This window comes from Rattus norvegicus, chromosome 11 (assembly GCF_036323735.1).
Source record: "Rattus norvegicus strain BN/NHsdMcwi chromosome 11, GRCr8, whole genome shotgun sequence".
NCBI lineage: Eukaryota > Metazoa > Chordata > Mammalia > Rodentia > Muridae > Rattus > Rattus norvegicus.
Genome location: NC_086029.1, coordinates 42,989,736 through 43,013,605, shown reverse-complemented (window position 1 = coordinate 43,013,605; position 23,870 = coordinate 42,989,736). Strand labels below are relative to the sequence as shown.

General features: G+C 43.4%; 1 protein-coding gene across 1 annotated transcript in view; it reads left to right on the top strand.

Moving 5' to 3' along the window:
• The first annotated feature begins 6,312 nt into the window (after window positions 1-6,312).
• Window positions 6,313-23,870, top strand: part of Scaf4 (SR-related CTD-associated factor 4) — a 56,040-nt gene continuing 38,482 nt past the window's right edge. The window contains 1 exon segment of the mRNA NM_001037347.2: window positions 6,313-6,699. Within this exon segment, the coding sequence (NP_001032424.2) occupies window positions 6,670-6,699 (30 nt within the window). The 5' untranslated portion in view covers window positions 6,313-6,669.

Sequence of the window (23,870 nt, the reverse complement as noted above, 5' to 3'; positions counted from 1 at the left end):
CCCACCTTTGGTTATTCAGTTCCCAAATAAAGTCACAAGACCTTTACATTTATAGTAAGCCATAAAGCACTAGAGCTGGACAGATACCAAACCTCTAAGCTATTTTGACTACTTCCCTGTCAATACCCCTGACATATAACTTGCCATAGTCTGTCTGGGCCTCTTTTATTCCGACTGGCTAGTCCTCATGGCTGGTTCTCAGGATCCCTTACCCCATGGTACCTTCTCTTCTGTCTTCCTCTCCTCTCCTCTTTGTGGTCTCTGTCTCAGAGCTCATGTCCAGTCCTGGAAGTCAAGTTCCACCTACCTCTCTTCTGCCCAGCCACAGGCTGTAAGCATCTTTATTCAACCAAGTTTTAAATTAAGGAGCAAGGTTACATAGTATCACCCAGTGTAGTGAGAATTCCCTGAGGTAACTAGACCTTGGGGGACCAGTATTTAGCTTTACAGTACATAGTAACAGGTCAAACCTCAGCACCCTCCTTTAACTCTCCCAAACACTCAACAGTCAATGTAAAGCTGTTAGCATTTTCTCTTAAGCTCCGCCCCAGTTACCTGGCAACAGCCAGGTGTGCCTGACTCTCTGGAAAAGGGGCTGCTTGCTTCCCCCACCCCTGCTTGCTTCCCCCATCCCTGCTTGCTTCCCCAATCCCTGCTCATCCCTTCTTGCTCTCTGCTCTGTCCCCTTGCCCTTTCTCTCTCCATTCCCTTCCCCCCACCTCTCCAGGTGCTCATGCTGATGGCCAGCTTCTACCCCCCCCCTCTCTGCTTCTACTACCCTCTCAACTCCCCTCCCCATGCCCTGAATAAAGTATTCTATTCTATACCTTCGTCCGGTGGCTGGTCCCTCAGGGGAAAGGGATGACTCAAAAGGCCCTTTCCAGTATGTATGTAGGTCTTAAGTTACCCACCTCAGAAAACATGGAGCTTTAAAATCAAATCTCAGGATGGGACACAGAAGATGTGCTTGTTTGGACTTCCACTCTCTTGTTCAATGACCACTCTGCAGCTCAACAGCTGAGGTGCACGGATTCCCAAGAACACCAAAGCTGAGCCTGTCATCCTCACCTAAGCCCTTTGTGATTCTGTCTCAAATTTCTAATTCCTCACCCAGAGTAACTGCCTTGATGTCCAAAACAGAAGTAATCCTGTTGCTTGAAAAGGAAGAATCTCATTTGCATGAGCCTAGTTTAGAGTCTTCCGGAGTCACAGAAAGAGGTACTCAGGATTTCACGATTCACGTTTGAACCGTTGGTGCCAACTAGTTGTAAACATTTAGAAGGCAAGTCCTAGTCTTGGGAAGAGAATACTGAGGACAACAGCCTACCCAGTACCTGCCCAAGCTTTCTGCCTTCTGGCTCCCTCTGCCATGGACCAACCCATTTCGACCACCACGTTTACCGTCCCATGTTGAACCATACCTTCTAAACTGTGAGCCAAGATAAAACTGTCTTTTCTCAAGTTGTGTCTTTCAAGTATTGTGCTCCACTGGGGGAGAAGTAGCTAATGAAGAGGTAGAGAAAGAGAGGGGTGTGCAGTGTTGGGTTGATACAGGCTCAGATAACAGCAGTGCAGGGTGACAATCGCTACCCAGGATATATGGAAACATTCGGGGAGTGCCTGAGACCGAGGAAGAGGTGGGCAAGGAGGTTTTCCTGGAAACGGCTTGTTACAAGGAAGTAGGTGTTCAACAAGCAGAGAATGAAAGGTCAGCAGCTCCGTCTACTGCCCGAGTGGAGGGAGGGGCAGGAGTTGTTTTAGCTGAGGGTGGAAGCCCACTTTTGTTAGTATGCAGATGTATTCAAAGATGGATCAAATTTGGGTTTTAATGTGTAGAGTTTAACTAATATTTGGCAGATAATGAGTATCTTGAAAGGCAAGGGTGGGAGTCTAGAAATCGACTAACTCCTGAATTTTCTAATGCAGTGTTAGTTGTTCTGTGGGTGACAGCTCTCATGGAAGCAAGTGGATTTGGAAAATACAGAGGACCTCAAGTGAGAGGGGAGGCAACATGAAGTGATAGAGAATGAGTAGACTTGAAAATAAAGCCCGTTGGGGTTAGGGATTTAGCTCAGTGGTAGAGCACTTTTCTAGCAAGCACAAGGCCCTGGGTTCAGTCCTCAGCTCCAGAAAAAAGAAAAAAGAAAGCCCGGGTTCTGCTGTGGTTTGGGTATAAAACGATGCAGTGGCCAATGCTTTGCTTGGGAACCTAGCCGTGGAAACAGGGTCCCCATGTCCATTTCAGACTTTCAAGTGTTCTTCAAGCCCCCATGCAGGCATGGGTTGGGCCCTTAACTCTGCAAATGCGTTCCCAACAGAAGTTGCTATTGCTTTCCCCATGATATAACAATGCCTGCATCGGGATAGAGAAGCCAGAAGTTCAGCCATGGGAAGAGTCATCTAGAGAGCTTATCTATTACTTCTTTTTTACTTTGGCTAGTTATATACTTAATAAATTCGCTCGTTCAGTCCATATGGTTACTGTAGATCATTCTCCAGATCCCAGAACAAATGTCTCCCGTGTGTCCTCACTGTTTCTGAAAAGCCATTGAACACTTAAGAAGGTGGAGCCTTAGGGGTTGGGGATTTAGCTCAGTGGTAGAGCGCTTGCCTAGCAAGCGCAAGGCCCTGGGTTCGGTCCCCAACTCCGGAAAAAAAAGAAAAAGAAAAAAAAAAAAGGTGGAGCCTTGCTGGAGGAAGTGGATTACTGAGTGAGAGCTGCCCTACTTCCTACCCACTCTCTTCTTCCTGCTCCATCAAGATGTGAGGGACCGAGGGGCTCCAGCTGCACTCTTGTCACCACGGGCTGTATGGCTCTGCCTTTCCCTACCTGAGCAACCACAGCCCTTTAAACCTCTAAGCCAGTAGTTCTCAACCCCTCTGGGGGTCCAATGACCCTTTGCACAGGGATTCCCTAGAAGGGAAACAGTTACATTGTGATTCCTAACAGTAGCAAAAGTTAGTTATGAAGTAGCAACAAAAATAATTTTATGGTTGAGGGTCAGCATACCTGGAGGAACTGTATTAAACAGTCAAGCATCAGGAAGGTTCAGGACCACTGCTCTGAGCCAAAATAAATCTCAGCTGGGCAGTGGGGATGAATGGCTTTAATCTCTGTGTTCTGGAAACAGAGACAAGCAGATCTCATGAGTTTGAGGCCAGCCTGGTCTACATATCAAATTCCAGTAGAGCCAGGGCTACACGGAAACCCCTTTTGTTTCCTTTGAAAAAACAAAACAAAAATGTTTCTTAGGGCTGGAGAGATGGCTCAGTGGTTAAGAGCATTGACTGCTCTTCCAGAGGTCCTGAGTTCAAATCCTAGGAACCACATGATGGCTCGTGACCATCTGTAGTGGGATCTGATGCCCTCTTCTGGTGTGTCTGGAGACAGCTACAGTGTACTCATATGAATAAAAAATAAATCTAAAAAAAAATGTTTCTTGCCAAGTATTTGGTCATAGCAACAAGAAATTAACTAAAATCACTTAAGGGGGTCCATGTGGGAGGAGGAGGTGGGAGGACCAGGCAACTACACATCAAGTTTGAGGGCAGCCCTTAATGGGTGAGATCTTTCGCAGAATAAACTAAAAGACTGGCGAGATGGCACTGTTCAATGTTATCCTGAGTTTGGTCACTAGGAAGGAGAGAATTGCCACACACATGCATGCCATGGTGGAAGTGTGTCACACGATTTAATAAAAAAAACAAAACAAAACAAAAACAGGAAAGGACTAATACAGGATCCAGCCAAGAATACAGCAAATAAATGAGCACGCTTCACACCTTCATACAAACTGTCCCCTTATCCTAGTGTCCCCGATGCCTTCTCAACTTGCCTGTCAATTTCTTTACCTGCCCTTGCCTTCTGTCATGAGCATTGCTTGCGGTTTTGTCCTCAGCACTCCGGCCAACATGTAAGATAAGTTTCTGGGGTGGGGTTGGAGAGATGGCTTGATGGTTAAGAGCACTGACTGCTCTTCCAGAGGTCCTGGGTTCAAATCCCAGCAACCACATGGTGGCTCACAATCATCTGTAATGAGATCTGATGCCCTCTTCTGGTGTGTCTAAAGACAGCTATATATACTTATATATAGTTAACAAATAAATCTTTTTTTTTTTTTTTCTTTTTTTCGGAGCTGGGGACCGAACCCAGGGCCTTGCGCTTGCTAGGCAAGTGCTCTACCGCTGAGCTAAATCCCCAACCCCTATAAATCTTTTTTTTAAAAAAAAGATAAGTTTCTGGATACTATACCAACATACCCAGCACTTTCCAGTGATTTAACTTTTAATTGCTATGTAATAGTTAGACATATTTACCAGGTACAGTGTGGAACAGCTATACTATACAATGACTAATGGTTAGCTCAGGGTAAGTGAGACAGTCATTAAAGCAGATTTTTATTATTTATGTTGGTCTTTTTTTTTTTTTTAAGATTTATTTATTTTATTTATGTGAGTGCACTGCAGCTGTCTTCAGAAGAGAGCATCAGATCCCATTACAGATGGTTGTGAGCCACCATGTGGTTGCTGGGAATTGAACTCAGGACCTCTGGAAGAGCAGTCAGTGCTCTTAACCGCTGAGCCATCTCTCCAGCCCCTTATGTTGGTCTTTTAAACGAGGGCTTTTCTGTTTTAGAATTTGCTCTGTAGACCAGGCTGGCCTTGATCTCTGAGATCCTGCCTTTAACCCCAGAGCAATGGATTTAAGTTATGTGCCACCAGTCTGATTACTTCTCTGTGCGTGGGATAGATTCAGGATCCCCTCCAATGGTTACTTTGAAATTTACTGTTAATTCTTGTTAACCACAGTATCCTATGGAGAGATATTTCCTGATCCTTACAACTGTTGAACTTGAACCTATAGCCCTGGACAGGATCACACCCTACAGGTTTTTTTTGCTGTTGTTTTGTTTTTCCCAACCTCTTGTTCTTAAACACCTCTGGTCCTTGTCTGTCTGCCCCTTTGCCTCCTTTTAGCTGTGCAGTATTGATTCCCAGGTATCTACCTCCTCTTAGCCATTTTACTGGACTTGACCCATACCCCAGAAGCCCTCACTTACTATCCCAGGGGCAGCTCAAATGGATAAAGCCTCCAAAGATAATTATCCAGCCAGATGACCTTGGGCATGGTGATTAACTCAACTAGGCTTCACTCAACTGTAAAATGAGGCACTGTTGATAGGTACTGACAGAGGATTGGAGCAAAGATTAACCGGTACTCCATCAAACTCATTCCTTCCTGAAATTATTACCAAGTTGACTCAAACCCACCACTCACGTCTTTCAAGGAGCATTGTGTATCCTCCCTCCCGACACCATTTTGTGCCAGACCTACTCCCTAAGTATGTGCTTCCTTCACTGCCTGATACTTTCAGCCTCATATCTCCAGGGCCCGAAGCCATGCTGTCCCTGACCCCACTTACTTTCACACCCTTCTGTGCGCATACTTTGCAGGATGCCAACCTGCACGAAGCCCCCTTAAGAACAAAATCCTAACTTTGTTAGGGAATGGTCTCGGTAGGGCCGATTGCTTTCCAAGCAAGTTGTCCTTCAAGGAGAGGTGATGGCACAATGAGTAAGGCCCAGAGGGTCCCTCCTTTCTCTAATTCTTTTAGGCTTCTCGCCATTTTCTGCGGGAAGTAGTCCCGGACTTCCAGCCTGTGTCAGGCCCTCTTGCTTTTATACTCCTGCTCCCATGAACCTGCCCTCTTCACAAAAGTGAGGTTTCTGTAGCAGAAAAACTTTCATTTTTCACACACCCGACAGACATCGGTCGCAGCGCGCGGCAGGCGGTGAGAACTCAAGGAAAGTGAATCAGAACAGCACTTCTGCCGAGAAAGACACAACAGGATTTGGGGAAATTAGCGTTAGGGGTTCGGGAGCCCAGTCCTCGGAGGCTGCTCAGGGCTTTCACCAGATCCATACGCAAGAGACCGAAGCAAGAGACTTGAGAGACTGCAGATGCTCATCCTCCGCGCTTTGTTTGTCGCAGCAACGGGGCGCAGTCTTGCCTGGGCACGACGGCACCACAATGCACCCCCGGAGCCCTCGTCCGGACCCTGAGCCCAGAAGAACGGGACCCTCCGCAGCCTCAACCGGCGGGAAAGCGCGCTACACCGCTCCGTCACGCGCTAGCTGCTCTGCGCGCGATGGGGGCGGGGAGGGGGCGGGGCCAAGCACGAGCGGGGCGGAGCCGTGCGCAGGAAGCGCTTGGAGGCCCGAGCTGTCCCAGGGTGCTTCGCGCGGCGTGCACTCGGGTCGCTGCCGCCATCCTGCTGGCGAAAGAGAGGAGAGAGACAGAGAGGCCCGCCCGCTAGCCGGCTGGGCTAGTGTGAGCCAGTGCGTGAGGGCGCGGGGGGCCGTGTCAGCGCGACGCAGAGCGCAGCCGCCACCACCAAACGGACATGTTGGAGCCCCGCGCTGCCGCTGCCTCCCAGCTCTCCTCCAGCTCACAGAACTGAGCAGGGGCCCGCCGCCTCTGTCTGCGCTCGACCGGCCCAGCCTCGCCGCCTCGGCCGCAGCCCCTTCCTGCTCGGCCTTCGCCGCTTGTCGCCTCCCGTCCTCCTCCCCCCCACGCCCTAGGGCCCTGCCGGCTCCCGGCCCTACTCAGCCGCGGCGCGAGGTCTATGTGACCGGCGGGCCCGGAGCAGCCGCCGCCGCAACGCGAACATGGACGCCGTCAACGCCTTCAACCAGGAGGTGAGGGGTGCTCAGGGCAAGTCTGCTGCGGGCCAGCCCGGTCGCTTCTCCCGCTGCCCGAGGGCTTTAGAGCACCGAGTCGGGGCGGGGACGCTTCCTGCCCTGGGTTCCGGGGCAGCGGGCCTGAAGCTGGGGAGAGGTCGCGGCCACCGCCTGGGTCTGACCCCGCGCCCCTCCCCCGCCAGTGCCCCCTTCTCCCCCTTCCGGCCTGTGCCGGCTCCGGCTTCAACGTGGTCCTTGTGCTCCCAGCCGCGTTATCGGTTTTGCGGGGCCCGGATCCCGCCAGGAGCTGCAACGGTGCGCGGGCGGGCGGACGGGCGGACGGACTCAGGGGCGGGAGTTCCCGCGGGTCGTGGGGCCGGCGTAGCAGCCGCCTCAGCTCTCCTGTTGCTCAGGCCGCGGCGCGTCGGCCGCTGGACTCTGATCCCGGCTGGCGGGGAGTTAGAGAGGGTGTCTGCCCTCCCGCCTCCTGGATTGACACGCTCACAAATAAACACAGAGAGGTAGTTTCTTAGCCTTTCTGTCCAGAACGTACCCTTTCTGTACATCGTGACACCTAAAAAGTTGAATGGGAGAGCGAAGTGTACGCCCCGTTTAGTCTGCCCGAAAGGCAAAGCTTGGGTCTCCACTTGCTTACCCTCGCACCGCCCTCTCAGGGTACTTAATCCTCAGCTCCCTTACTCAGGAACATTTACATGTGAAAACCTCCCCAAACCGGGAACAAAGCTGCCTACCACCTTAATAGCTTTCTGGTCGTGTCTCACTTCCAGGTGCTGCTCTTGGAGCATAAAGTCCATACCATCTTATTTATCTGAGTGGATTTGAGAGGAGGAGACGACCATTGATGCTTTAAAACGCAGTTGCAGAGTGGAAACTATTGTGGGTCGGGTTGGATTATGTTTCTCGTTTCAATGCTAAAGATAAACCAGCATTGAAGAAATCTGATGTCATAGTTTGACACGTGTTGATGTGGTGTCAGAACTTGCTCCATCTCACAATGAGATTTCTATGGTTCAACTCGCAGTAGTATTAGGGTGTTACTCCTTTTTCTAGTCATAGCCCCCTAGTAGGGAACTCTCCAATTAATTCTGCAGTTGAGAATATTTATTGCTGTACAGATTACGCTTCAAAATACTTTTCCTCAACTGATAAATCCATGTCTCCTCAGACCACAGTAGTTGCATCAGGTGGGAAGTGAGATGAAAGGGTTGACTAGAGATGATTTTCTCATTTTTAAAAAGATTTATTTATAATATATAACTACACTGTTGCTGTCTTCAGACACACCAGAAGAGGGCATCGGGTCCTATTACAGATGGCGAGCAACCATGTGGTTGCTGGGAATTGAACTCAGGACCTCTGGATGGGCTTTCATTGCTCTTAACCGCTGAGCTCTCTCCCCAGCCCAGAGATGATCTTCAAAACAGTAAAATAATGTGGGTTTCCAGAAGTCAGTGATGATGCACCAAGTGTTCACGTTGAACATTGACTTTATAAAATTGCTCCCATCATAGCAGGTGCCTGGCAAATGGTTCTTGAATAGATGGGGACTTACACAAATGCCACAGTCTTAAGATTTCAGGCACACCGCTTGAGGTGAGAGCTAACCTGAAGGTTTAATGAACAAGGAGGATTTTTAATGTTTTTTTTTTTTTTCCCCCCTGGGACTGGGGACCGAACCCAGGACCTTGCGCTTCCTAGGTAAGCGCTCTACCACTGAGCCAAATACCCAACCCCGACTTTTAATGTTTTTAAAGACCAGAAACACTCCTTTTTTAAGGTATTGTGGAAGGTGATATCAAGTACTTTGTTAAAGTTTCTAATGTTAGCCATTTCACTTAATCAGGGTTTTAGACTACTAAGGGAGTGATCAACAGATTAAAGGCTTAAGGCTACCAAACCTTTTAAGGATAATAAAATTTGAAGCTCCTGGTTGAATGGATGAGGAAAAATAGCCTAAAACTGCAGTCAATTTGAATTGCTTTGAAATATGAAACTTAGGTAGGTGGGTGTGTGTGTGTGTGTGTGTGTGTGTGTGTGTGTGTGTGTAATCTTTGAGAAGGGGAAATAGCATTTTGACATTTTAGATGGCATGCTAAGCATTTTCTCATGTTAATTTACCTTTATCCTAGTTTATGAACTTGAAGTTACATTTGTTAGGTGAGGGTTGCCATTGCCAACTCTCTGGGCCAAGTTGCAAATTAAAACCTAAGTCTTGTGCTCATCCTCCCCCCCCCCCCCCCTTGTGCTCATTCTTTTTCCCCATTCAAAAAATATTACTGATGAGGTCAGGTCCTTGTAACATTGAATCTCCCAAATTGCTGGTGGTTTAAAACTGTTCCGTTGTTCCACTGTTCTTAACACTGGTTCTCTTTCTTTCTTTTCTTTTCTTTTCTTTTTTTTGGAGCTGGGGACCGAACCCAGGGCCTTGGAACCCAGGGCCTTGCGCTTCCTAGGCAAGCACTCTACCACTGAGCTAAATCCCCAACCCCAGTTCTCTTTCACTTAAGGAGTCTGTCTAATAGAAAAAGAACAGTTTTTCCTCTGTGTTGTGGAGTGCCTATGGGGTATCAGTGAAAACTCAGAAGAAAAGGTATCTGTTTTAGGATTTCAGAGGAGGCAGATTGAAGGGGCAGCAGGGCTGAGTAGTGAGCAGTAGTTTGATTCTGGGAACTAGTCGGATGGCAGTGTGTGGTATGATGTTTCATGTCTGAAGTACTTGATTGTCATTTTGGCTGTGAGTAAACATTGAAGTTTTTGTTTTTTTTGTTTTTTTTTTTTTGTTTTTTTTTGGTTCTTTTTTTTTCGGAGCTGGGGACCAAACCCAGGGCCTTGCGCTTCCTAGGCAAGCGCTCTACCACTGAGCTAAATCCCCAACCCCAACATTGAAGTTTTAAGTAGTTAGATGGCAAGATTGTGTTGAGCTTGTGCTGGTGTCAGGTGGTCAGGAGAGGCAGGTGTAGGTCAGGAGAAGCATGAAAGGATGTGAGCCAAAGTACTTCAGGACCTTGGTGCCTGGCAGTTCCATAAATGGCTTTTGTCACTGTATTCTAGATGCTGAGACGGTGATGGTGCTGCCAGTCTTCAAAATTACACGTAGTGGAAAAGAAAGTGTGTTTGGTTGTGGAATAGGTTAAGTTGTCACTGTGTGGAATGAATGGTCACATGGTTATTTCTGGCAAGCAATAGGGCATGTCATATTTAAAGTTGGGAGTAGCCAAAACAGGGACAGAGTCACTCTCAGATGGGTGCTGGTGCAAAAAATTCCAGGGTGCAGGGGAGAGGAGGAGAATACGATTTGGCTTGTTGGGCACTGTGTCTACTTTAACAGATATGTATTCCTACAGCCTTGCACAGACATCCAGTTATATACATAGAGGCAGATTTTCAAAGAAGTTAAATAAAAATTTACCCAGGCGCACATTTCTCAATAATGGCAGAGACAGTGTTTGAATGTAATGTTTCTTAATTGATATGCTTTGTAGAGTACAAGGGTCTGGCCAGCAGACTTAAGGCCACTGATGGAATTTGAAGTTTAGGGTTGAATGGATAAGGAAGTAAGAGGTCAAGTGCCCTCTCTAGTTGTTTAGTTTTGAGCAGTTAGAGGAAAAGGCTGTTTTATGAGTGATGGAAAGCCAGCTAACAGTGAACTAGCACTGCTGAATGGCAGGCCATGTGTTTAGGCCATTAAGGTTTTAGTTTTGGTAAGAGGTGGGCACTATGGATGAACTTGGGCTTTTCAGGTAATATGGCATAAACCCTAGTCTCCATTAGGTAGAAGAGGCTTTAGGGCTGGAGTCATCATTGCTTCGGTTAAAAGTGCTTGCTGCTCTTGCTGGAGACCTGGCTATTCACAGAACCATATAAAACCAGTTCCAGGGGATCTGATGCCCTCTTCCCGAGCACAGACATACATGCAGACAGAGCATCCATATACGAAATGAACTTTAAAGGATAGAGTTGAGCATATTCAGGGAAGGGATATGAAAAGGTGAGTTTAAAGCAGCAGCTGAAGGTTGGGAGTGGTAAAAGGAAGAGGATAGATTGGGAATGATGTCACTGAAGTCTGCTTAGTACAGAAGAAGAAGAAAGGGGAAGTAATTAAAGGCATTCATTAATTGCTGTTTGGATGCACTATTCTCTCAAAGAGAGTAATAAGTCTTTTTTCTTTTAAATGATAAGTCTTGAAGGTGGACTAAGGTGGGTCCATGTTGGCCAATATGTTGTGTGTTGCTTTGTGGTTTTCCTCAGTGTGAAAAGTTTAAAAATCTGCTGAAGTTTATGGAATGTGTAAAAGTTACAGGACTTTTTAGCTGGGGGATGGGTGCCTTTAATCCCAGCACTTGGGAGGCAGAAAGTTACAGATTTTTTTTCTTTTTTTTCGGAGCTGGGGACCGAACCCAGCCCTGCACTTGCTAGGCAAGCACTCTACCACTGAGCTAAATCTCCAACCCCTGCAGATTTTTTTAACCCCTTTAATTATAGTTTTAGGCTTTCAAAGAATATATCCTGCCCATTTATCTAAATTTAAAAATCTTGAAAGTATAAACATAATGTAAATTTTTTAAAAATGAAAATGAGTTGTTACTTAAAAATAGCCCTTTTTTCTTTGTTGCTTCCAGCAGGGACAATCAGATGGTGGATTTTGGCCTGTGAACAATAAGACAGAGACTGTATTTGTACATATGTTGCTTATTATGCATATTAAACGTGCTTAAATTCTACAAAGAATCCATTTTTGCTGATAAACTGCAATGAACTTTGTCAAATGTATTCCTGTGTATATCCGCTGAGCTGACAGTTGTACTCACGTTGCATTTTGACTCCTTTACATTCATAATATTAAAGGCAACAGCAAACTATGTTTATATATGTATTAGAAGTTTAAACCCAAAATATACTGGTGGCAGGGTGGGAGGGGTAGCTTTCCATGTAGTAACAGCCCCTGGGAAGCACTGTTGTGCTTGTGAGAAAATAAGAAAGGAGAGGAAGCATCTAGAGTCCTGACATGAATACGTTCTGAACTCAGACCATCGAAGAGGCTTTCTGAGAGTGTTAGCACTGAGGTGTGGCGTGCACACAGTGCTGCTTTGCAGTGAAGGGGAAGAAAGTAAGAGTAGTTTAAGACCCAGCTTATCTTTAAGTCAGACAGAGCTGTGACCACTTGGTTATGAGCTAATGTTTTAAGGCCACTCTTGACTCAGCACTTACCCTGAAAGGAGAAGTCTGTCAGCTGGGAGCTTGCTGTCCCTGTTTACACTGTAATTCCCGTGATGTTTTACCTCTTGGTTAGTAGGCACAGTTGTTCAGTGGAGTTTAGATTTCTGGTGAGACTGTTTCTATTTTTTAACTTGCAATGTTAATACTTTTTAGTCATTCTTTTTTGAGAAGTCCGAGTGGGAAAAGGGTTCAGAATGCTCTTACTTTGTGAAAGGGATGCATACTAACTGCTAGCAGTTTCTTACTGCATTTCCCTGTGCAGTGCTGCTATTCCAGGAGTGTTTGGATCCCGTTAGTTACAGTTTTCTTCTATTCCCAACTGTGATCTCTGTCAGTGTTTGAAGTCTCTTTCTTTACACAGTAGTAATGGAAGGAAATCTGTCTCTTCAGAACATTCCAACAGCACTTATTTATCCCTAATGTTCTTGATAAAAATGTGTTCCTCTTTAACATTTTTGTCAAGTATTTAGCTCCAGAAAAAGCTAGCTATATAAATAATAAATTGAGTAATAGAAAGGTTTGGTTTCTACATATGGTTAAACAGAATTGAGGATAATCTATAACTTTTTTTTAAAAGATGCCAAAATGGTGGCTTTCTTTGTTTAAAGACAGAAATAAGTTGTAGGTTTTTGGCCATGGGATAGAAGAAGACACAGTTTAAGCATTTCAAGTTACCTTGTATGGATGTCTGTACACATTGAAATCACATTTTAAATATATCTTGATAACACAGTATTATATAACCCTGACCATGACTGTTGTGTTCAGCATTCATGTGGCTTGTTGATTATATTCCTTGCTTTATAGTTAAAACTCTTCACTGATGTATGTAAGTAGACACCTTACTATGGAGCTGTGGTAGATTAATCTGAAAATCAGGTGGAACTCTGGGAAGCAGTTAAGAACTAGAAACTAGGATTTTTTTTTAAATTTTTTTTTTGTTTTTTTTGTTGTTATATTTTATCAGAGGTGAGTAGACAGCAGAAAATGGGCCATCCCATCAGGTTGTCACCTGGCCTCCACATGCTCCACATACCACAAACATCTGTCTTAATCAGTGATGCTTTTTTACCCCAAAGCCAGTGTTTTGATTTTTCGTGTTTATACATCTATAATCCCAATTACTGTTTGTCACTTAGTAATGACACTGCATAATTTTTGTTCACTGGGCTTCTGTTTTAAAGTTTCGTATTTACTACATACTTGTTTGAAGCCAACACTAAGCTCTTTGTAAATATATTAGAAATATAGTCTCAGCAGGGAGGAGGCACTGATCTAACCAGCATAGTGGAGTATATTATCAAGCACAGGAATATACACAAGTTTATCACAAAACTGGAGACACCAGACCCAAAGAAATCTCGGGGTGGATATTTGGAACTGACAGCCTGAGGTGGGGAGATGGCTATTTCCTGATGCGCTCATACTTGGTGGGTTTGCACTCTAGGTTGCATATAGACTGGGCAAATCTCAACAAGAGCCACTGTTCTACTCTTTAGGACTTAAGAGTCTGAACTAAGGGGTTGGGGATTTAGCTCAGTGGTAGAGCGCTTGCAACAAGCGCTAAGACCCTGGGTTCGGTCCTCAGCTCTGAAAAAAGAAAAAAAAAGAGTCTGAACTAAGAAGATACTAGGATGATAGGGATATTTTATTCCTATGGTATTTATATTACAAATGCTTATGATAAATAAAGAATAAACAGAAAATATTGTTTAGACCTGGTCTAATACATCATAGCCCCTTACTATTGTATGGTGCTGTTGCCTCTCTGTGCTATTGTGTTATTAGAGCAGGACTTTGTAGTATGTCATCCATCTCCCTCTGAAAGATTTCTAGTGTCTTCATGTATTTGATGGAATTTCTATTTTGTCTTTTCCTGTTCTTGGTTAGCATTAATTTTTAGCTGAAGCAATAAAACCCTACCTACATAGAGTATAACTATATAATTATTGTAATGTATCTAAGGTTTTTTTTTTAATTTGTATAAGTATTTTGCCAGAATGTATGTCTGTACACCAGGTGCACACCGCCCGCAAAGGCCAGAAGGGAATGTTAGATTTCTGAGAATTGCAATAAAGCCACCATGTGGGTACAGGGAACTGAACTGCAAGAGCAGCAGATACTCCACTGAACCATATAACTCTTTAAATAACAAGATATCCCTGAAAAATTAATGTGTACGCTGAGGATGTGGCTCATTTGGTCATGTCTGCTGTGCAAGGATAAGCACCTATTGTGGATCCCAGCACCACTGAAGAATCTGGGTTTGGTAATCTGCGCCTGTAACTCTAGCACTGGGGAGACAGGCAGAGGGCTTCTGGACGTAGCCTTGCTCAATGGGTGAGCTCCACAAGTTTCTCTGGATCGCACAACTCCCTATGTAGACCAGGCCGGCCACCAGCTCACACAGATCTGCCTGCCTCTGCTTACCGAGTGCTGGGATTAAAGGCTTTGTGCAGGTACACCTGTACACACTTTAAAATGTGTGTATCACCTAACTCCTAAGAGGTGCCAAACAATAGGAGTCAGTCCACTATAGAAAGGGTTGCCAAGCCCTGGAGATTGTTGATACTTGCAAATCTTTTTTCTCTTTCTTGAGAACAGGGTCTTACTTTGTAATTCTGGGTAGCAGGTAACACTGTAGCCCAGACTACTTCTGAATGTGCAGCAGAAGTGCCTGGCTCTGCCAAGTGCTGGGATAGTGGGGGGTGTGTGTCACTATGGTGGCTGTCCCAATTTATATACAGGCCCTTCACTGTTGTTCAGTATTCTAAAATCCAGTGAACTGTACAGTTTTAGCATATAGTTTTATTATATTAAAAACATTTTAAAACTCAAATGTTATATTATGACATACCATTTCACCATTTCTCGCTTGATCTGGATTTGTCAGATTGAAACCAATATCTGTTAGCCAACTACATGGCTTTGTAAATTATTGTGTTGAGTGGACAGTGGCAGCAAACTCCTTTAATCCCAGCATTTGGCAGGCAGAGGCAGAGGGAGAACCAGGAGGATTTCTTGATTTTGAAGCCAAGCCTGATCTATAGAGCAAATGACAACCAAGACTGCGGAGAAACCTTGTCTTGAAAAACTAAAAGAAAAAATTATTTTGTTGATTTCTAAATTTTATTGAATTTTGTTTTTGACATGATTTTTTAAGAAGTTATCCAGAAGAGACAATTCAAGGAAAAACAGGAGGGGTAGAAATTCTGTGTTTGCTCATTGCTAACAATCAGACACTATAGCCAGTGTTATGTAATAACTGTCTAAATGCTAAAACTTTTCTAATTGTTTTCCAATAAAATGATTTTACGTTCTCCAACAAGCTCTTTTTTTCTTTGTTTGATGTCTAAGTGGAAATATTTTATGGAAAAGATTTCTTCACAGGCGATTTCGAGGAGATACTAATGTTCAAGTTCACTGGTGAAGCAAAATAATAAAACTGTGTTTGAAACCTGGCTCTGTGTTAATGAAATAGAGCAATGGCAGAGATAAAAAATGAACAGCCTAAACTATACTATTGTTTGTGTATGATGGGTGTGTGTGTGTGTGTGTACCACAGTGTGTTCATGCAGGTCAGGATAACCATAGGGAGTTAGTGCTACCTCTGCATGGGTCCTGGGGATTGGACTCAGGTCATTAGGCTTGACGGCAAGCACCTTTAACCCTCCTGCCAGTGTTAGCATTTCTTAGAATCAATCACCTTCTGGCACATTTCTTGAGCAAAGGAAAAGGAGTTTTGGATTGACAGCAGTTCTATGAACCAAAATGGAGGTAAGGAATGGAAAAGGTCTGTTGTTGGAAACAGGATCTGAATGGTTTTATAAAGTAGGGGGGGAATATGGTACTTACATCAAACTAAAGACCTTGGGTTGGACTGTGGAGAGCACTTGCTTAACAAACCCAAGGGTTTGTCCCCAGTACCAAGAAGAAGGACAGAAAAGGGGTAGGAAAGAAGAGGAATTCAAGACACTGCTTGTGGGAGCAATGAAGCAACACAGTACCTTTCCCCTGCTTATTTTTTAAACAAACTTTTTTGAAGTTGAACTATTTTTCTGTTGATGGTAGGCCTGTCTATATATAAGCAACTGAAAGGGGTTTGGTTAAACATTTAGGCTTCGAAGAATTTGCCCCTAAAAAAAAATAGAATTTATATAGAAATAAGACTTTTTTAAAAAGATTTATTTATTTACTATATATAAGTACACTGTAGCTATCTTCAGACACACCAAGAGGCTATCAGATACAGTTACAGATGGTTGTGAACCACCGTGTGGTTGCTGGGATTTAAACTCAGGACCTCTGAAAGAGCAGTCAAGGCTCTTAACCACTGAGCCATCTCTCCAGCTCGAAATGACATTTTTTTTAGATTTATTTATTTATTATATATAAGTACACTGTAGCTGTCTTCAGATACACCAGAAGAGGGCATCAGATCTCTTTACAGATGGTTGTGAGCCACCAAGTGGTTGCTGGGAATTGAACTCATGACCTCTGGAAGAGCAGTCGGGTGCTCTTAACTGCTGAGCCATCTCTCCAGCCCGAAATAAGACATTTTTAAAAGGACCCTTTAATGCACAGATGCCAATAAAAATTAGACATACATCCATAGTTTCCGAGATTTGCGTTTTATATTTATAGATCACTGCTAAGAATTTTTTTTTAATTTTTTTTATTATTATTATTTTTTTTTTTTTTTTTGGTTCTTTTTTTCGGAGCTGGGGACCGAACCCAGGGCCTTGCGCTTCCTAGGCAAGCGCTCTACCACTGAGCTAAATCCCCAACCCCCACTGCTAAGAATTTTAAGAGGAAAGTTTTTAAACTACTATTTTTTTGTAATTAAAAAAATTTATTAGAGATTTTCAAGAAGAGCTGGATATATATCTAAGTTCAGTCTGCCAGTACTAAAAGGTTCCAAAATTTGCAGAGTAGACTGCGATCAAATAGAATTTATTTCATGGACAAGTCATACCTGACATTGATAAGTTTATGTACTTTAGGTATTCATTTGTTTATATATTTGTGTTTTTTGGGTTTTCCCCCCTGAAACAGGGTCTCTTTACATAAGCTCTGGCTGGCTATTCTGACATCAGCCTGTGTCTGTTCGGATTAAAAGGGTGTGCCACAATGCCCAGCTAGTAGCCTTTTTATTCATTTAATTACATTTATAATAACTTGAAAACAGGCACAGTGGCACATACTTGTGGTCCTAGCACTCAGGCTGAGGCAGGCAGAACTTTACGTTGAGGCCATCCTCATAGTTAAATCTTGTCTCAAAAAGGGAAAAAAAAAGTCCTAGACCCAAATTAAAGTTAACTTTTACATTCATAATTTAACTTCTTTTTGAAATAAGTACAAGTTAGACAGATTTAAATTGGTCCATAAAGTAAGCTCACTAAATTCGGCACCTGTTAATTTTAAGGTGTTCTAGTGTTCTTTCCTCCTGCATACTTTGAGATTCTTTCCCATGTGACGACAGCCATGTAACAGAACACTGCTTCTTATTCATTTGTTTTCTGAATAGTAACTGTGAGAAGTTTGAGAGCATTCCATTGTTACATTGCTACATTTTTGGATATAGAGTTGGTGAAAGGTTATAGGTTTTTGTTTTGTTTTTAGTTTTGTTATTGTACCTCAATATTTCTCTGAGGAATTAAAACGCTTCAGCCATGTCTCGCTGGCTGGCTGTGTGCTGGATCAAACACCATAGAATTCTAGCCCATTTTAATTTATATTTTGAGCTTTGCTTGGTAAGGTTGCTCTTTAGTTTACTGTTTATTGATTTCCTTTGCTAATCGAGTTGTGTGCATTTCAGTTATAGTGTCTCTTGAAGAGTTTTGCTTCCGTTAATGGAGCGAGGAGGCACATGTGGCTCTGCTCCTATGGAAGTGAAAGAACTTGCAGGAGTCGTGGGCTTAGCAAGCAGCAAGCATTTTTCCTGGGGAACAGTCTCACAGTCCCTTTCTTGTTTTCTGTCCCTGTCGTGGTAGCTATAGACACGGGCTTCTCCTTTCATGGAGAACAGCACAGTAGTACCTGTTTTATTGTGCTTGGCCTTCCCCAGTCTGGTTTCCCCAATCTTAGGAGAAAATATTTCCTCAACATTGCTTTGTTAAGTAACATATTAAGACCCAAAATGAAATGCTATGTTAGAAGGCACTGTAAGCTACCCCTGGTCTACTTTAGCAATAAGTTTTATGGAGTTATCTTTAGGCTATAATTAGCTGGATAAGCATTTTTTCCCCAGAAATAACAGTTATCTTTGTTGAGAAATTTATGAGTACTTTTATGTTATTCAATATCACAGTTGTGTTGGTTTTAATCTTTGATTGGGTAAAACTTGTGCATCTGATACTCTGAATGAAAAAACAAGAGTGGAATGGAACGGAGCGCCTTTGATGCCTGCATCTTATTGAAGACTTTGGCACCTGCCTGTCCCTGCAGATATTTATATGACTTTTAGACGAATTCTCCCTTGTTTTTGTACCACATGTGCATGTGGGGGTCAGCAGACGGCTTTCAAGAATCAGTTCTCTCCTCCGTGTGGATCTCAGGAGCCAGCTCAGGCTTGATGGCAAGGGCCTTTGCTGTCCCATTGTACAATCCTGGGTTTTGGTTTGTTTCCTTAAACTTTGTAATTAAATAGGAATAACAAGACTTAAAGGGAAAATGCTCTATCATCTTGGAGGTTATATGATATTAGCAAAGGAGAGAGTGGTGGGTATACTGGTAATCCATTGGGAAGTAAATTTGAGAGAAACAGTTTTCAAGTTTAAGGAAGAGAAAGATTGGGCTAAGTACATTTGAAAGAAACTAAGGGAAAAGTACTTAAGAAGTTTAAGAATTTCAAAAGATGCTTAAGGTGTTAGAGAGATGGCCCAGTGGTTAAGGTGCTTGCTGTGTCAGGCGTCCTTGAAACCCAGCACTGGGAAGGGAGAGAGAGGTGCTGGCCAGCCAATCTGGTCAATGAATGCCCTCCAAATGCACGGAGAGACCCTATCTCAAACGAGGTAGAACGGTGAAGGACATCTGACTTTGACCTCTGGCCTCAATGGCAGACTCATACATGCACGCATGCATACAATCATACATAAACATTCACCATATATTCCTTTCCGTAAACAGTTAAGACTGGGCCTAGAGAGGCAGCTCAATGGTTAAGAGGACTTGTTCTTGAAAAGGGCCTGGATTAAGAGTCATAGCAGCACAGTGGTGGTTACAGATGTCCATAACTGTAGGTTCTAGAGTACACATGTTACAGGCAAAATGACACTCATGCAAAAACTAAGACCACTTTGTAATTTCCTAATAATTTTAGTTTCCTTATCTCTTCTGGTTCTGTTTCTCTTAGGAATATCTAGTCTGCTAGTTGCTGGTAAACAGAACGTATTCACTAACAGTTTATAACAAAAATGTTTTGTCAAGTAAAGACTTTAACAGTTTTTCTCAGAAAGGTATTAGCTATAACTTTATTCTGAATTCATTTAGAAAAATGGGGGTCGGATAAGGGTATCAAATAGTTTTAATAAAAAATATTAAGACTCAGTTGTGGTCATCCTAGAAGTTGTTCCCCCACCTCCCCCTTTTTTATTCAAAACCACCGAATGACTTAGTCAAGGCATACGAAGTAAGTTTATGAAGTGGAATGAAAGTTAAATGATTTCCAAACTACCTCAGTAGGTTGGAAAGACTATTAAAGCCCAGCATAGTCACTGTGAAGATGTAGTTTTGTTAGAGATGATTGAAAACAGGGTTTAAGTTGATGGCAGATTTTAATAAGGCAAAAGAGCACTGTTTTATTTAAAGTGATAAATACTCCTCTCATACAGATAGATAGGTCCCAACAGTGTGGTTTCCTTGAACCTGGGACTGTGTTAGCTTACATACCAAAACAATTGGGGGTTTAGTGGTCTCTGTATAGAGACTTGAATTATCTGGGAGGGCCCTGTATAATCACAAGGCTCCTTATCCAAGAATGGCAGAGACTGTAGTAAGAAAGATACTCCAAGTGGTGTAAGAGGGAGAAGACACCATGCTTGGTGCTTTGGGGTAGATGGAAAGGCCATGCACCATAGGCATGTAGAAGCTGAAATACAAGAAATGAATTCTACTGAAGTCCAGGGTTCAGCCAAGTTCAACCATTCCACAGTGTTGATGCTTGACGAATAAGAGTCTAAGATGTATCGCGTAAAGCCTTTTTGGGGAACATTGTAAACTTTTATTGTATCAGTAGAAAAGTAGTCAGACTAATTCACTCTTGCAGTATATTAGAGAATACATCTGAACACTGGGATTTTAGGATGTCACACTTAAAAAATAACCTGGGATAGTTATATTTAGAAATCATTTGCATTATAGTAGTTAAGGTAAGGGTAAGGCATGGTAGTCAGACTTCGAATATTCTGTTATTTGAGAGGGACCCCTGCTCTGCCTCAGGCTAAATTGTAAGTCAGAACAGAATGTGCAGCTCTAACCTTTGGAACCGACTTGCAGCTACTAAAGTCTGGAATTTGTTGAGTGTAGCATTTGGGTAGCTTTGCATTGGCACAAAAGTGAAGCACACTTGGCTGTGCAAGCTTGAGGACCTGACCCCAGCACCCATGTAAAAGGCTGGTGGGGTTGTGTGAGCACGCTTGTTGCCCCATCGCTGTACTGAGTGGAAGAGACTGGGGTGTTGCTGGAGCTTAGCTGCAGGGTCACTGACATAGCCTGTTTCCCGGGAGTAAGTTAGTGAGTGGCAGAGCAGTGGTCTATGACTCTGTGCTCTGTCCATACACACACCATAGTACACAGACAAAGGTAATAAAGATTTAAAAAAGATTTCCAGAGCATTATATTGCTCATTTACTGAGTGTGTATGTGGTGGTAGGGGGGGAGCAGGGATTAGGCTTGAGATGTGTGCGTTGCCTTATTTAATTTCAGCCTTGTGGATTGAGATAAGAACTATTATTAATGTGGCTTTTTACAAACTGAAAGAAATCTTGTGGTTTGGAAAGGTTGTCTAGAATTACTGATGTGTATGAATGATTAGATTCATACGTGGAACCATATTCATTTTGTTTATGCAAGTGTGTTGGTAGATGAGACCGAATCAGAGATGGCTGGGAAACCAGGAAGCCACTGCCTTTATCAGGAAAACAGGTTATTAAGATGGAGACTTGGTCCCTCCCCCTTTCTCCTTGTATACTCTGTTACCCTCTGCCTTTGTTATGAGATGGATGCTTTCTCCACATAGGAAGGGACACCTTGAACTTTCTATCCTATAGAATTGTAAGAAATTTCCACCAGCATTTGGGAGACTGCAGTATGAGAATTGCCTTCAGTTTGAGTAAGATCCCAGTTAAAAACAAAAGTTTCATTTATTGATTGATTGATTGATTATATATAAGTATACTGTAGCTGTCTTCAAACACACCAGAAGAGGGCATCAGATGCCACCATGTGGTTGTTGGGAATTGAACTCAGGACTTCTGAAGAACAGTCGGTGCTCTTAACCACTGAGCCATCTCTCCAGCCCAAAACAAAAGTTTCTTAAAAATTGCATGATGGGCTGAGAACGTAGTTGTCCCACATACCTTTTAAAATTGCCTAGTGTGTAGTATTCTGTATGGTTTCACAAAACTAAGGCATTTGCCAAGCTTGTGCAGTTAGTAGAGTGTTACTTAGCTTTGAGCCTCAATGCTGAATGAATTCCAAAAGAGCCACAGTACTTGTTCCTTTTCTTAAGTCTTTTACGAAAGGAAGGGGGATGATTGTAAGCTCTGTGTTTAAAGTACTTTGCAGCTCAAGCTAGCATGAGAGAGGACAATGTTGAGGATAGACTTTAGGCTTTCTTACAAATTGTCCTCCACTTGTAGACCACAGAGCCTAACTCAGACTGGTGCTGTGAACCGACTTTTCCTAATGCACGCCGTGCCCAATGAGGCTTTGTGCTTTTGCGATCCAGAGCCTGCTGCTGCTTATGGTTTACTGTTAGACTCAGGTGTTTAAATGTCATGTGCCTACAAGCAAAACTACAGAGTTCTGTGAAACAGTATAGTTGACACATTCCTACCGCAAACTCACCAGTGTGGGCTTAAAAATACTGGGGTGAGAGCTGGAGAGGTGGCTCAGCGGCTCAGAGCTGACTGCTCTTTCAGAGGCCCTGAGTTCCATCCCAAGCAACTACATGGTGGCTCACAACCATCTGTAATGGGATCTGACGCCCTCTTCTGGTGTGTCTGAAGACAGCTACAGTGTAATCATATACATTAAATAAAATAAATAAGAATGTATATAAAAATATTGGGGTGAAATTGTAGAGAGTTCCAAGGGATATGACTTGAGGTCACTTTGAGCAGTTTTGTGAGTGGCAATGTGCAGACGCAATATTGCTCAAGTTTCCTCTTAGTTCAGAGTCCTTGTTCCCACCAGCGCTTGTTTGAAAGTTGTGTATCTTGTAGTATTGTCTTTTTTTCTTGTTATATTACCTAAGCAGTACATCAGAGCACTTGTTTTTACATAGTACTTGCTACTTCCTAGATTTTTTAAAAAGATTTATTCATTTATTATGTATACAGTGTTCTGCCAGCATATATGCCTGTATGTCAGAAGAGGGTGCCAAGATCACATCACAGATGGTTGTGAGCCACCATGTGGTTGCTGGGAATTGAACTCAGGACCTCTGGAAGAGTAGTCAGTGCTCTTAACTGCTGAGCCATCTCTCTAACCCCTGCTTACTAGATTTATAAGTGGTCTAGAGATGATTGGAAGTACACTACCGAACGTGCACATTCTATTCCACTTCAGTGGGGAGCAAGTAAGTGCCACAGGGTGAATATGTTAAGGTTTCCGTTGGTACTTGAATTTGTAGTTTGGGAGAAGCACTGCTAGGAACGGTTTCCAAGGTGCTGTGGTCATCTGAGACCCCGCGGACACTCACTCTACAAGGTGCCCCATTGGTGCTCCAATACGTTTGTACTCCACACTTAACCTTCCCGTAAGCAAGCAGACTGGTACGATTTCCGTTGTGCCGATGAATCGCTCACAGCATTAGCTAGTGGTAGAGGCAAACTTAGTGGGCAGTTGGTTAACTATTGGGTTTGTGTTCTGACTGCGAATAATAAGATTACGAAGACTCGGTAACTGTAATCAGAATCTTGGATTGTCACAAGGTCGGCCTTTATAAATCTGAGAGATTGCTCAGCCAATACTGGTGGCCTTGGCAGGTTGGTTGTTTAAGATTATTCAATTGCAGTTTGGCTCTAGATGAGTGGAGGAAGGACTAAATAGTAAATTATTTACTTTAGAATGAGGGAAGCTATTCATAAATACAGAACTGATGAACAGTATATGTGTCACTTCTTTTTACTTTCTATTTTTAGACAAACTCTCACAAGTTGCCCATGCTGGCCTTATACTTGTAAACTCTTAGAGCTTCTCTTAGAGCTGCTGTCATGGTCTTAGCATAATTGATCTTAAGGAAATAGTTAGGGTTGGTCCATGTGAGGAAGGGTAGGCATAGAGCGCAGGAAAAGAAAAAAATCACAACTATTATGGGCTCTTTTAGATAATTCCATTTGGAAGCATAATTAATAATTCATAGGACAGTAAGTAATACAGTATTGTTTTTAGAGACCTGGGAGCAAATTGAGAAGCAGTTGCAGTGGGGGCAACAAGCCTAGGGAGGCTTGTATGAGTGTGCTTAGAATGTAGACTCTTGCTGTATACAACAGAAGGCTGGCTATTGAGCGCTGCTGAGCTCACAGAGCTGAGACCTCAAAACCAGAGATCTCATGCATCATTTCACATTAAACCAGTAGCCCTCCCTCTGACCCTGAACACCATGGGCAAGCTTCTGGGTCTTGTGTACTACACGTGAAGCAAGTGGCCTACACTGAGCAGCTTTTCCAGCACTTCTGTAGTGCTTTGCTATCCTTGTCACTTGGACATGTCATGCCACAGTGGAG